This window comes from Phyllostomus hastatus, unplaced genomic scaffold (assembly GCF_019186645.2).
Source record: "Phyllostomus hastatus isolate PE091 unplaced genomic scaffold, TTU_PhHast_1.1 phas_contig_58, whole genome shotgun sequence".
Lineage (NCBI taxonomy): Eukaryota > Metazoa > Chordata > Mammalia > Chiroptera > Phyllostomidae > Phyllostomus > Phyllostomus hastatus.
The window spans coordinates 48510624-48526577 of NW_025333916.1; the positions used below are offsets into that span (position 1 = coordinate 48510624).

General features: G+C 33.7%; 1 protein-coding gene across 1 annotated transcript in view; it reads right to left on the minus strand.

Moving 5' to 3' along the window:
- Positions 1-15954, minus strand: part of CDH10 (cadherin 10) — a 138491-nt gene that overhangs the window by 71889 nt on the left and 50648 nt on the right. The window contains exon 2 of the mRNA XM_045847928.1: positions 5014-5369. Within this exon, the coding sequence (XP_045703884.1) occupies positions 5014-5244 (231 nt within the window). The 5' untranslated portion in view covers positions 5245-5369. The remainder of the gene's footprint in view (positions 1-5013; positions 5370-15954) is intronic.

Below are 15954 nucleotides of genomic sequence, written 5' to 3' on the forward strand. Positions count from 1 at the left end.
AGGTTAGGCTTGGATTCATATTAAGAGCAGAAGTGATACACTCTAATATATTTGGCACAGCTGGTATTTCTGGGATTTGTGAATGTTTAAAGTTGGTTTACTCTCTCATGGATCATGTTTTCACATTTTCTGAAAGATTGTGTTTCTAGAAATTTCCAAAGATCCCTACTATATGGAGGATTGTGCATGAAAACCCCCTTCCAGCACCTCTGCCAATTTTTAATTGAATTGTTTTTTTCTTTTGGTATTATGTTGTATGAGTTCATTATAGATTTTGCGTGTTAACCTGTTATTAGATGTTTTATTGGCAAATGTCTCCGGTCATTCAACAGGTTGTCTTTTTGTTTTCTGGATGGTTTCCTTTCCTGTGCAAAAGCATTTTATTTTGATGTAGTCTCATTTGTTTATTTTTTTGGTTTCCCTTTTGTGAAGAGATATATCAGAAAAAATATTGCTAAGATGCAATATTGCTAAAATGTCCAAAATTTTACTGCTTATGTTTTCTTCTAGGATTTTTATGGTTTTGAGTTTCACAGTTAAGCATTAAGTCCATTTTGAGTTTTTCTGGTAGTGTTAGAAGGTGGTCTAGTTTTACTTTTTTCATGTATCTGTCCAGTTTTCCCAATACTATTTATGGAATAAGCTGTATTACCCTACTATATGTTCTTCCATCCTTTGTCATATATTAATTACCATGTAGATGTGGTTTAATTTCTGCTCTCTATTCCTTTCACCTATGCATCTGTTTTTATGCCAGACACTTCTCCAAAGAGGACAAATGGCCAACAGACATACGAAAAGATTTGCAATGTCACTAATCATCAGAAAAATATATATCAAAGCCACAATGAGAACCTAAGCAACAAAACAAGCAAACAAGCAAAATATAACCAAAGACACTGAAATAGAGAACAGATGACAGTGACCAGAGGGGAGGGAATTTCAGGGGAAAAGGGGAAGGGTTTTCAGGAACAAGTATAAAGGACACATGGACAAAAACTAGGGGGGATAGAAATGGGACGGAGGTGGGGAGGACTGGAGGGGTGGGCTGGGATGGGAGAAAAAGACAGAAAACTGTACTTGAGCAACAATTAAAATAAAATTAAATTAAATAGTTTTTTTAAAGAAAAAAATCTATTTTCAACATGCTTTTCTCCCCTTGAAAATAATTATATAGAATACCGACAAATTTTGTGTAGTAAATAAAATTGGTAATTCACTTAGAGCTTTATATTTGTTACAGACAAAGGTAAACTCAAGACCATCTAGCTTAATGTCATATTTATGTATTTGAATATTTGGAAGCATAAAAATCTTAAATGATCTATCCAGCACAACTGAATCAGGCGATGGGAACCTGTGATTACAAGCTACATGCAAAAAGACATTAATTTAAAATAGTTTATAATGATAATGTTTCTCAAATCCTAAACTGAAAATTTTGAATATGTTTATATAAGGTTTGCAATATGAAAACAATAGTGCAAAGTGGAATACTTGAAGTCCAACTTTTAAACACATTCATTGCTTTGAAAAGGGAGCAGGTATTACCCAGTAAGAAATTTCTTAAAGAGCAATAGTGTGATTATCTTGCCAAAAAAATAATAACTTAGAACATTGCCTTAGAATGTACTTCATGGAATTTAGATACATTGCTTGTTGGTCACTGAACACTGAACAAAGAAGTGCTTTGAGTTCATTACTGGTTTCCTAGTAACAGTTGTGGCAGAGTGACAATTCAGCTCCTGAGCAAAGTCCTTCTCTTTGTGTGTGTCTCTCTCTCTTTACTTATTTTCCTAAATACCTTCTAAATACTCACATACTCTATACATATGATGTACATTAAGAGTATATATCAATAATACACTAAGAATATATATTCACATTAAGAACATATAATAAATATATAGTCTCTGTTAATATGTATAAATGAATACGTATATAAATATATATATATATATATTAAAACACTGACATAATAATGCACTTTGATTTCATAGATGAGAAAATGAAGGACAAGAGAAGCTAGTTGATTTAACTACTGACATAAAATTAGTGGTAGAAACAAACTTACATCTCAGGTCTTCTGATTGGCTGTTATATCCTTTTCCTAACTTTCTTTCTGCTTTAACGCAGTGAGAAGTAAGGGTTTCGTCTTTTGTTTTAACACTTTAAGAAGGAAAGACTTTTGATCTGAGAAGTTACATATCATTCATACTTTATAGGATTTGGTTGGCTAATTTTTGGGTATTTTTAAATTTTGCCCCCCTCACTCATATGCCATTCAGTCTTGCCCTCAGTCCACCAGTGTAATTCTCTCCACTGGCCCTATTCAGAGTCCAACAGATGTTTCTCAGCACAATGGGTGTCTAGCACTGTCTTCCTATAGAGCAATTGGGACATGCATTACTCCTATGTCTAACCTAACCTTGAACATTAAATCACTTACATCTACTATAGCACATGCCTACACTAAAAGAGGTAAAAATTAGAAGGAAAATTCCTGAACAGAGGATGAGTGTAATAAATTTATTAGAAGTAATGGTGAAAAGAATATCTGGGGGCTTTTAAATTTTTTATACTTCATGCAGAAATATGTCAGCATCAACTTATATTCATTACAATGTATATTTATTAAACTATTATATATTCCATGTTGTTTTTTGGCTTATACAAATTTATGTTTATATCTAAAATAAAGCTTTTAATTGTGTGTTATTAATGCAATATAAATACTTAATAAGTAATTAATAAAGTATATACTATACTACAGATGAGAAATTCTAAAGTAACTATTTCAAAGGTCATGACAAATAAGTGATAGAAATAAAAATGGACTTGAAATATAAGCTAGATATATACACTGTGTACATTAAAGCTACAACATCTAATATATTTCTGTTAATCTAATAGTTTAGCATACACTGTATAGAAAAAAAACTGGTGAATACATTTCATAAATTCTTTATGCCTGCCATCATTAAGGAGTTTTCTGATTTGCTTTTCTAAAGCAGAGTAAGAAAGTACACAAATTGAGTTGTATATCAAGATTCATAAATATGAAATATTTACCAGCTTTAGTTGCCCATAGTGATTTAAAATTCTAGACTAGTTTTCCCTACCAAGAATCAAGTGGTATCAGATGACTCTGAGAATTTGATTCAATACAAATCAGGTCATTTCAATCAACTAAATAATGAGCTCTACTCTGACAGCTAGAGACAAAGAGCAATAAAGTTCTTGATTTCAAGGTGATCATATTCTTGGAGAGACAATAAATGAAAGTACATAAGAAGTAGCTTGAATATCATGAGATGGTATATAATGTAATGATAATTCAATTTATGAGCATTTACTAAATCCTCATTAAGGACTGGATGTAGAAAAACACATGCAAATAAGCAAATAATTGCTATGTCCAGGAAGAAGCAAAGGAAACTATCTAGTTTCTATGGTTCGGGTTTCTATTATTATGTTTTCATGCGGTTGGTTTCATATACTAAAACTTGCCTATTTCAGCAACCCTAAAATTTACTTTAACCCTGTGATCTTAGTCATTCAATCGGATAAAGCCAGTGATGCCTACTCCTGTGTAATTTCTGATAATATTTCTGTCTATTTTTTCTCTTAATAGTCAATATGAAATTTAACCTTTAATGACATTTTCCCCATATTACTAGACTCTTAAAACAGATGAAAGTAATTGAAACATGAAAAAAATATACCAAAGTATTTTAAAATCAGTAAACTTCTACCCTCCAAAAATAGTTTTTCTTACAACAAACACTTTTAGCACAGTTTTAATTATTTGAATGAAGCTATTAAAGTTTAGGTTAATGCAAAAGTCACCAAGATATAATGTATCTATCATCATTTTATAGTGTTAATGTGATTATATCTGTTTTCCTCTTGTTGATGTGTTTAACTTCTCTCTTTTCTTTGACATATTTTCATAGACTGTCCATAAAAATAATAAACCTAACTATTAAAGTGACTTCTTTCTTAAGACATTACATAACATCAAGTATTCTGATAGTACCAACAAAGAAAATTAGAAATTAATATAACTAGTTTATAAAAACATTTATTGTTATAGCACTTGTATGTAACAGTTCTCATATTACTCCCAAACACAAATAATTTTCCTTGCTAAGTTTTATAATTAAATAGAATGATAATTTGCCTTTGTACACATCATATTATAATAAACTATTTTTGCTTGTTTGTCCTCCTATTTATTTTTCCTTTATATAAATATATCCATTGCGGGACTTCAGCAAAATGAAAATAACACTCATATCAGGAAATATTTTCTTATAATTAAGAAATCTGGGGGCCTTAGGTCATATATTTACATTTGCTTTCTCATTCTGTAGCACATTAAACAACTTTTAAACGTCTTTTCTTCTTTACCAAAGTCAATAGCAATGCAAACATATATATATATATATAGTTTATAATATATAATATATATGATATACATTCATTGACATAGTTTTCTCACTATCATTGATTTCTAGCTGTAAAATCTAAATTTGAAATTTTTAATACTTCTTTTATCCATGAACTAGTGGACAGAATTCTAGTAAATGAATTCCTATATTTATCATGCTATATTCATTAATTCTACAGTTTTCCACATCCTAATGTGTATTCCATAAACAAAAATTGCTTTAGAAATATTGAGAGAATCATGCTCTGGCTGATTTGGCTCAGTAGATTGAGTGTTGGCCTCTGAACCAAAGAGTAGCCAGTTCGATTCCCAGTCAGTGCACATGCCTGGGTTGCAGGCCAGGTCCACAATAGGGAGTGCTCAAGAGGCAACCACACATCGATGCTCCTCTCCCATTCTTCTCCTTCCTTTCCCCTCTCTAAAAGTAAGTAAATAAAATATTGTAAAAATATTGAGAGAATCAAATTTATAAGAGTGATGGTTTTGATGCCCTTCAAATTATCCTTAATAAAACACACAAGGAAAGAATGTAAATATTTGCCATTTCAATACAGACTTACCTTGCCTACATATTGATAATCAGATCCCGTATATTCTTCCAGTAAGAAAAACTGATTCCACATCCAACCACGTTTTTGACGATGCAGAATTTTGCCATCGCTTCTAGGTATGCGTGGACCTAATATTCTCTGCTGAGGCACAGGAGTCCTTCTGAACATTATCTCTGGAGAACAGAAATGTGGCAGGCATACCCAGAGTAGAAATGGTAGTAAAAATTGATATATTGTCATAGTTCACTTCTTGAAAATTCCCAACGTGGATGAAGAGAAAGTAGTCCTATTTTATTGGGTTGAATTTTACTGTGTTTCAACTGGTTTCCAACATTTCATCAATGTTTTTGACATGTTTCCAAAAGCTTCAAACAAACAAACAAATAAAAAATGTCAGTTGACAACATTATGAACGTTACCTTTCACTTTAAACTTAATGTGACAAAGATTAATGAGTAATAGCAACTAAAATGTTTATCTTCCCTCTTTTATATAAAATAAGAATTTTGAGATCCATCACTTGTCTAGTAATATCTCTTCAATTTAAGAAAAGATACAGTAAATAATTTCTTTCAAACAACATTTTAAAGAAGACACACATCAAGCTTTCATTTCTTTTTACGTTTTGGCACTTTAACTTTTCAGGAATTATGATCTCTACACAGACTGAAAATGTAGTTAATTTCACATATCAATTTTTCCAGAGTAATTTAACAAATTAAAACATTAAAACTAAATGGTGATGTAAATTAACTATGGGAAACAGGCCTCTGTCATGCAATGCAATGTTACATGTATATGGGTGTTTTTTTTTGTTTGTTTAAACAGTGGCAGCATTTCTTCGAATTTAATCTGCTAGAACAAGTGAAAAATGAAACTAAAGCTGGAGTGCCTTTGGCTAAAGACCTCTCCTCTCTTCCTCATATTTCAGTCTGGGAAACTACTAGCATTGCCTATAATAGATAACTAAATCACTATACAGCAAACCAACTTGGAATATAAATAATACTATTGTCTAGAATGATTTAACCACACCGAGAAGTCTGGGAAATGTGTCCCCTCCTATCTGCTGCTGTGCAGGCCTGGAACTCCGTGAGGCTCCTGACTGCTCTCCACCTCCCTTCACGGGCTTATTTTCTCAACAAAGCACCCCTGGCACTGTCATTAAAGTGTCAGTCAGACCATGTCACTTCTGCGCACAAAGTACTCCAATGACTATTCATCTCACTTTGATTAAAACCCAAGATCTGACAAAGATCTAAAATTCTGTATTTGGTTTCATTAGAGCCGGTCACTTCTCTGACCTCATGTTTTATTTGAATCCTCCATATTACTCCCCAAAATTTGGCCTTTCCAGCCAAAGTGTTCTTTCCACTTCACCCTGCAACACATGTCATATGCTTTGCTCCTCAGCCAGGACCTTTCTACTCGTTCCCTTTTCTCTGTAGATATCAACTTCAGCAGACCCCTGGTTTCCTTCAGGTATTTCTTGAAACCATAACGAATATGTTATGTATACCCATATACTATATGTACTTTATTTATTTATTGTTTATATATTCTGTCTACCTGCATAATTCCATAAAGGAAGGGAGTTTTGCTCTATACTTTGCTACAGTTTTCACAGTATCTAGAACAGAATATTATGCCTAGTAGGTACTCAATAAACACTTTGAATGAATGAATGAATGGTTAAGTTGATTCAAATATCTGAATGCCACACTTCCTTTTGTAGTTATATCCCAACATTTATGTACAAAAATAAATACTTTAAAATTATAATTACTTCATTTTATTGCTCATTTATATTATTGTTCAAATGTTATTTTTTATTTTAAATGTTTCAAATTGGGTTCAATTTGGTTTTGTTTTCTGTTAGGCATGAATTTTATTTCAGGATATGATGAAATATGTTATATTAAGTGGTTGGGGACCAAAAAATACTGAGTTCTACTTCCCTAAAATGACAGTGCATCTTCAGTACCCCAGCATTGACATTCATGCTTTAATACACAGTGATTTGTAAACAACCTGTTAACTTTTTGTTTTATTGTTAAGAAGATTTACCGATTAATGTAAACATGCTTTAGAAATAAGATTAATGGTGAAGCAGCACTTCTCTTGAATGTGTTCAGTGGTAGTGGAGGTCTCCATGGCATGTGAAGCAAACCCGTGACGGAGGAAATCTGTATGAAACTGCACCGTGTGATGCCGCACTTGGAATGTGGAAATAATCTGATGCATAAAACAGTTTTATATCACAAAGCACTGACTTTATAGAAACTCACACTGACTGGATTCTAAGGAATAAGAACATTTACCAAAATGATGTTTTTGTCTTTTATCAAGTCTTTTCAGGACACATTAGATGTTATTTTCTATACACTTAAACTGTTCCTAAGAGTTAGTGGAGAGTTTGTGTAATTTAGGGTATCTTCTCTCTTCTATAAAATCTTTAAAAACTATTGAAAAAACAGTTCTAATTTCATCTGTTTTTCTCCTTTTAAAATATTGGCCAGCAACTACATATCTGTGATCATTTTCAATGCAATTATAGCATTACCTATTATTTTAGAAGTTTAAGCACTGATATTTTGGGAATTAGTTGGTAGAAATTTTATTTGTAAAAGTTGTTAGTAAATGATTGGCAGGTACTCCATATATGCATGGATTCTTTTCTTTATTGTTGTTCTTTTTTCTATTATTTAATGATCAATTTTCTGAAGGGTCTATACCAAAATACATTAATTAATATTGATTCGGGGTCATTAAAATAACTTTAAAGTATATTTTATATAAATGTTATTTGATAAAATCATTTCAAACAATGACAAGTTTAAATAAAGGTAAAAAAAACAAAAAGCTTTTAATTTTGATTAATTTGGCTTATGGTTATTTTATTTAATAGATTGGGCCTAAGTTAGGTTCAAAGAGATTTTTTTCTTAAGAATTTTTATAGTCTTATTTCTTATATTTAGGCTTATGGTCCATTTTGAACCAATTTTGATATATGTTACCAGATATAAACAGAAAGTTCCTATCTTGCTTATGAATATCCAATAGCTCCAGCATCATTTGTTGAAAAGCCCATCCTTTCTCCACTGAATTGCCTTTGCACCTTTGTCAAAAACCAGTTGTCTACATAGGTATGGGTCTATTTTTGGACTCTCTAGTCTCTTACATACATCTATTCCTCTATACTTATACCAATAACACACTGTCTGTATTACTGTAATTTGGAAATCTTGAAAATGAATAATGTTAGTCCTCCAACTTTGGACTTCTTTAATTTTTTTTTTTTGCTTTTTTAAAGTCTTCATATTTTCAATTTATTTTTATAATTACCTTGCAATGTATATATAAAAGCCTGTAGGGATTTTTATTGAGATTGCATGCATTATTGAGTTCTCAGTAATGTTTTATAGATTTCAGTATACAGGTCGCACTGGGTATTTTTAGACCCACAAGCGATGGGAGGACTCAGGACAAACTACTGCTCCCAAGATGGAGCGGCAGACAGGTGAGTGGGGGGCAACACGGTTTACCACAGAGACCCATGAGCAGAAGCCACTCCAGAATCAGTAAGGGGGTAGGAAACCTGAATTGAAATAACAAATTGCGGGGACTAAGCACACACAATTCTGCAAATTAGTAACTCCAACAGGGCCTAGTAACGGGCAGGAGGTGCTCAATACCAAGATTCACTTGCAGGAGTTTGGCCTGGTTTCCACAGTAAATATCTGAGAAAATCCCCTTGTGCTTCTTCCGACAAGGAGAGGGAGGAACAAAACATTTTGAAATTCCTCAGATCACTCTGTTCTTAATGAGGACTGCCCTTAGAAGAAACCAGTACCAGAGTCTAATCTCTGGGAGTATCATCAGAGCCTAACTGACCTGGAGAAAGGGGAGTATCTATTTCAGCCAGCTCCCAAAGCCATTCCATCCCAAGAAAGGAGGGAGAAGAACCGTGCAACACTTGTGAGTTCCCCATGCAGAGACACAGGCTCCCTAAAAGACAGCTGTGTTAACATAGGCATAAAATGCTTCCTCTGCCCTCACATCTAACCCTCCCATTACTAAGAACTATTACAGCAGTCCCATTTACCAGTACATCATGTCTGGCTATCAGGAAAAAAAAATTTACAAGGTAAACCAAAAGGCATAATGCACAAATTGGGAAGGAAGAAGAAGCATCAGACCAGACATAGTAGGGATGCTGGAAATATCAGACTGGGAATTTAAAGCAACTATGAGAAACACTCTAAGGATTCTAATGAAGAGACAGCATGCACGAACAGATGGACAATGTAAGCAGAGAGACAAAAATCCTAAGAAAGACTTGAAAACAAATGCTAGAGTTAAAAAACCACGTAACAGACACGAAGAATGCCTACAATAGACTCATTAGTGGACTGGACATGGCTGAAGACTCTCTGAGTGAGATGATGTATCAGTAGAATCCTCACACATTAGTCCAAACCCATAGAATGTACAACACCAAGACTGAACTCTACGGTTAACTATGGACTTTGAGTGATTATAATGTAGCAATGCATGTTCATCGGTTTAAAAAAAAACACCATTCTGATGCGTAATGTTGATACAGAGAGAGACTACACACGTGCCGGGGCAGGGATACACGGAAAATCTTGCACCTTCTCAATTTTCTTGAAAATCTAAAATTGCTATAAGAAAATGAACAACTAATCAACACACACACACACAGACACACAAAGAAAGGAAGAAAAATAAGATAATAGTGGAACAAACCAACAATCAATTTGCCCTACGTTAATACTTCCTTGGTGTCATCTGTAGCTAGAAGTCTATATTAGTCAGCCTTTTCAAAACAATGTGCCTTTATTATGAATACCACAAGTAATAATTCTTCCAGTTACCTGACTCAAAATACAAAACATCTTTGATACTTCCATTTAACCAAGTAGACCTCTTATATTATTAGTCAATCCATTCCCTTGCATTTATTTTTTTTCTCCTTCTTGGTTGTCTTCTTCTTATTATATGTCGCACAACACTACTTTAAATCATCACTATTTCATGCAAAAGAGTATGCAGTATCTACCAACAGGTTTTCTTAACCTCAATCTTTCTTATTTAAAATACATCCTACAGGGTGTTAGTGAAATTAATTTTCAAAACCCACTTCATCAAAACCAAATCAATTAAAAATTTTAAACATGTCTATTACTGGGAAGTTAAATCTGAACTTTTAGTTCATTGCATCTGAAACAAGATTATTTAAAAAAATTCTACATACTTCCTGTTTTTAATTTCAAGCCAGTTATGTAACTTCTTATATGTATAAACTTGCTTCACATTCATATATTATTCCAAATTATGTCTAGGTGATTATAGTTCATGGGATTTCCCTCACTAGACAACAGCACATTATTGTGCATATACAGGTGTCAGTAAACCTTTTTTTTAATTAGATAATTATTATGTTTAGAAAAGAATTGTTCTAAATATGTCTGACTACTTGTGGTAAGAAATAAAAGCTAAATGTTAGAGTAATATGAAAATATTATGTAACGGAGATTACTTGTTTGAAATTGCAAAACAGAATAATAATTAGAAAGAATCAAGTGGATTGAGACTATAGTTAAAATATTTCCTGGAATAAAAATGCAGAAAATTAATACAATCCTAAAATGTCACTTCCAGTAAATACATTTCTTTTTCAAGAAATCCCTTCAAAACCACCTTTTCTTATTTTAGTCTGAAAAATAATTCAATACGAATATTACACAAAGTCAAACAATTATCAGACCCTCCCTTAGCACACTACATTCCCTTAGTGCCTTTAAGACCAGTGCTTTTCAAACATTAATATATATTCACATTTCTGGGACTCGGGCTAAACATTCGTGTCGTCATTCAGCAAGCCTGGGGTGGGGTCCAAAATGGTGCATTTCCACAAGCCTCCCTGTAATGCCAAAGAGTCTGGACGACATACTTTGAATTGCAGTGTGTAGACCCCTCCAAACCTAAGACATCATGGGAGGATGTTTACAGCATTTTCCTGTTTTGTGCCTCACAGTTCAGGTATGTAGCTTATTGCACCGACGGGAAAATAAAATATTAGGTGATTGATGTGGGAGATGAGAATGTTATTTGTCAATAGTCCTTTTTTTCCAGAATTTTCTCAACCAGAAGAATCTTTCTGATTCAAGTCAGCTCACACTACCTCAGTTATTCTCCTGCTCATACTACAGACTGCAAATTTCCCTTTCTGTGTACATTTTAAATCATTTGTCTCACTGAATTTTATTTTATTTTTATAGTCTCAGAGATTTCATTATCTGAAATACTTATTTCATATTCTAAAATACTTATCATAACCATTGTTTTTCTTCCCTATAATGTACTAATTTTATTACATAAAAAGTCAAGGACAGTAGATCACAGATATAATATAATAGGCATTTTGACACATTTCACTTACTAATAAAGTCTCCACACATCACAGGTGATCAATTAAGCTACAATACACCCTTGGCTAATAAAAGGAATTAGTCATTCTTCAGTCAGTTGATTATGTTGATTAAGATCTTAATGTGCCAGCTTTTTTCTTTAATTTTACCATTTATAATCATAACAGAAAATGCTAATGATTCCTGAGCCCAAACCCAAGCTTCTATGGATGAACAATTTTAATCCTTTTAGAGTTTCACAACACCAATACAGCCTAATGAATTTCAACCGTGAGAAATAAAGGTACATTTTTCAGGTGTGTTTATACAATTAAAATGAGCCTGTGCATACTAAATACTTCCCTTTATGCACTGATGCCATTTTATGCATCTAGTATAAAGCACCATGTGACAAAATTGAATCAAAGCATTCCACTAAGGACTCAAATAATGTGAGTCCATATGCTTGATTATATTTTCCAAGAGTTCATTACATATTACCTACTGTGCCCTAATCTCATAGCAAATATATAATTCTACATTTAATATTTATCACTCTGTTTTAAGTACGCATTTGCATATGAACCTCTGTTTAGACTGTGAGTTTAAAGCTGGGTCTTGTGTCTTGCATCCAAAGTTGCTAATATTGGGATTTGCTCCTAGTGTTCAACCAATATTTTTTTGAATTGGATTAAATATTGTTATTCTTTCTCAAATATTTCAACTAGAGGAAATTTGGTTCATTTCCCTAAGAAAGCACAACAATGTGTCAAGGGCTATTTACCCTATTATATGCTTAAATCCTATTCATATGTAACATGACAGAGCTCACACAAAGCATTAGTCAAATTGGGATCAATACATCATTGATGAATAAAATACACAAAACTAAGGTTTGCTAGTTTCAGATGTTATCACATATTGCTAATGTCATTTCCAATGGAGAGAATTCTAAAAAGCTCTGATCCTTGCTATTCTTTTCAGATTAAAATTCCCCTTCAAGCAAAACCATTTGAAATTAATTTTATTCTCCACGAATGTGACCTGCACACAAAGCAGTAATATATTTCTGCAGTTACTCTGGGCTAACATCTTAACAAGATAATTTACAAAACCAAATATAGCCCATATACATTTGCGTCAGTGGGTGGATAAAGCATATGGCAGTGGTAAAGAAAAGCATTAGTGAGTGAGACACATAGCTTGGTGTGGCCATTTTCTCTAAGATTCTGCTAATAAGCTAAAGAATGGCACCCCAGTGTTCTTGCTACTCTCTCAGCAGCCTTTTTAAATGTCAGCAGTGAGTGTCACAGTCCCAGATGTAACCTGATCCACAATCAAGTTAGCAGTGCTAATACAGCTGTGACATTACACCTGCTGCTCCTGGAAGTCTCCTGCTACTGTAGCCAGGATTTATTTCATTATGTGGAAATTGGTAGCAGGGATACTCTCAGCAAGAATGGTCTCCTAACTTAAAGATGTTAGAATGAAAGCCATCTGGTACCCTATTTCCTAGGATCCAGGGCTTGAACTGCTTCTGCAAACCACTGAACGAAGAAATGGGAAAACAGAGCTTGGAAGTTCTGTTAGGTTCTCCTACTCAGAACAGGGTGTCATTTCTCACTTAATGTATCATTAGTAGAATGTCAAGAAAAAATGTCCATAGCCAAAAGAACTTGTTAGAGATCATTTCCATTCAAATTATTTGCAGGGAGAACTTCTGTGCATATACTATTAAGTAGTGTGTAAATAATCACTATACATTCTTGAGTGCTCTACTGTGTGAGTGTGGAGAATACGCACTAAATTGGGATTAACTGGATTGCAAAATTTGCTATTGCTGTTGTACCTGAAAAGGTAAAAATATGCATGGCACCCCAGTGTGAAAAATGGAAAAGACATAGATGTGGATATATTACTGGTCATTAAAAATCTATTTAGAAGTATAAATATAGTTATTATACAAGGATAAGCACAGTAATCATAAGCCATATTTGTGGTATGCATTGACAGGATGGTCAGGCTTAAGTAAGAGAAGCAGAAAGTTTTATCAGCACTAATTTTTAATTCTAATTATGCTCCAATATTCACACAATACTAAAAAGCCCATTTGTAGATAGCCCATCTTATCTCTGTGAGGCCCATTACCTAAAAAAGGATTAATTCCTAAAGTATGTCTGCAGCTGAAAATAAAATTGGAATAGTATTGTGTTAGTTAAATTCCATGTCCTTGAGGGCAGAAAGGGACAAGATTATAACTTATTTTCTATTTTGCATAATGCTTGGTTCAATGTTAAATGATTTTTTCATCAGTTTTCACCTAAAATAAAAAGATGATGAGGGTTTTCTTTTAGTATTATCTAATATTTTTTTTAATTTTTAAAGGTATCAATACCTAAGTACAGATTCCCGACTCTAAAACATAGCATTACTTTTATAAATACTACAAGAAGTACGCTGTATTATAATATGAACCACTTGTACATTGTTGACTGAGTGTGTGTGATTTTTTCAGTGCAGTGCCTTCAGACTTTTCATTCTACAGATGGAGTCACAGAGGCTCAGCCCTGTTCTCTCAGCAATGTGAACAGAGCACTGTCAGTGTGCTGTACATTTAACTAAGGAAGCTTTCAAATGTGAACAAAACAAATAATTCTCAACCTCGCAGCATTAACAGTGTGAATAGTAAACAGATTACCTAATGCAAACACAGGTGGTCTGAGAGATCTTTTGTGGGGAAATCATTTCCTAGTTAACTTTCAGGTAAGAGGAGGTAGACTACTATTTTATCTCTGTGTGCGCATGTTGTATGCAAATAAGTGAAGAAGTAAAGGAGTTAAACTGAGGTCTAACAACAAGATAGGATGGGATTATGGTCCATGAATTGGAATAACGGATCATGAGTATGTAATGTGTCATCAACAGGGAAAAGAATGTGCAAAGCTCAGGGGAGATTCAAAGAGTATATGCATTCGCAAATGGAAAATAATTGTACTTTGATTGTATGGCACAGTCTAAGAAGACTAAGCTCAAACCTAAATTCAGAGCCAGTCTTAAATATAGCATTTTTAAAAAAGATTCCATTCATTTATTTTTAGAGAGGGAAAGGAGGGAGATAGAGAGAGAGAGAGAGAAACATCAATGTGCGGTTGCTGGGGGTCATGGCCTGCAACCCAGGCATGTACCCTGACTGGGAATCGAACCTGCGACACTAGAGCCAGTCTTATTACCATGTGGAGTCCAAATCATCCAATTGTTCAGCCACAGTTTCCTGTCTAAGCCAGAGCTGTGCCAGGATTTTCACCGGCCCTAGGCAGTTTGCCTTGCTGGGCTTTTTCCTTGATAAAACAATAGAAAATGTATTTTGTAACTGCATTCACACAAATACAAATATGATCATATTATATACTAAAGCATTGCCTTTGACCTTGAAGCTCATTTCTTGCCTCTAATCTTTAAAGATGTTAAAACATTTTCATGAGCCCTTGCCTTAAAGTATAGAGGGTCCTAAACTCAGAGCCTATGCTGTGTAACGGAAAAATTGGTCCTGGCCTTAGCAGCAAACATATGATCACATATTTTTATTTTTTATTTTTTATTTATTTTTTAAAGATTTTATTTATTTATTTTTAGAGAGGGAAGGGAAGCAGAAAGAGAGAGAGAGAGAGAGAGAGAGAGAGAAGCATCAATGTGCGGTTGCTGGGGGTCATGGCCTGCAACCCAGGTATGTAACCTGATTGGGAATCGAACCTGCGACACTTTGGTTCACAACCCGCACTCAATCCACTGAGCTACACCAGCCAGGTGATCACGTATTTTTAAAATGAGTTTCTGAAATAAATTTTTTATCCTATAACTTAACTTAAGAGTGAAGAAAAGAGTTTCAAAAGTAATGTTAGTAGATGTGCTCAGTCTCAGTGTTATAACCAGAAATACAACCCAGGTCACCAGATTCTCCATGCACTGTTCTGAAATGCCCTGCATAATTTCATACTGAATCAAAGTTATTATTGTTCCAACTTACACTTTCATGCTCTCACCTAGAAGATTCTAGCTAGCTTCCAGTTTGCTGAGTGCAGGTAAGATGGACCTATTGGAAGTGGGAGATTTCTGATAAACAAGAAGTGTTGAATTCAGACTGTGGAAATATGTGGACACCTATAATAATGTTCTGAGCAAAAAAAGAAATTATTAAAAAGATTAATGAAAATGTGTTTAGACATGTAAATGCCATAGACAGCTTCCGACTTGAAACATATCATTGACATGCTGAATTTTAAGTATAAATTTGTTATGCAAGTCCCCTTGAGAACAAAGATTCCATAGCTAATTTTTCTTTTTTTTTTTTTAAGAATTGTGTCTTTGGAGGGAAAGTTGGATGGGGTTAAGGTTGTAAATTAGTTAATATAAATTGATTTTTAAAATATTCTTCACAGGTATGTTGACAATAAGTGGTTTCTTCCCCATACCCTCACACTAACTCCATGCCCTGTCCCCTCCCTAACACTGCCAATCT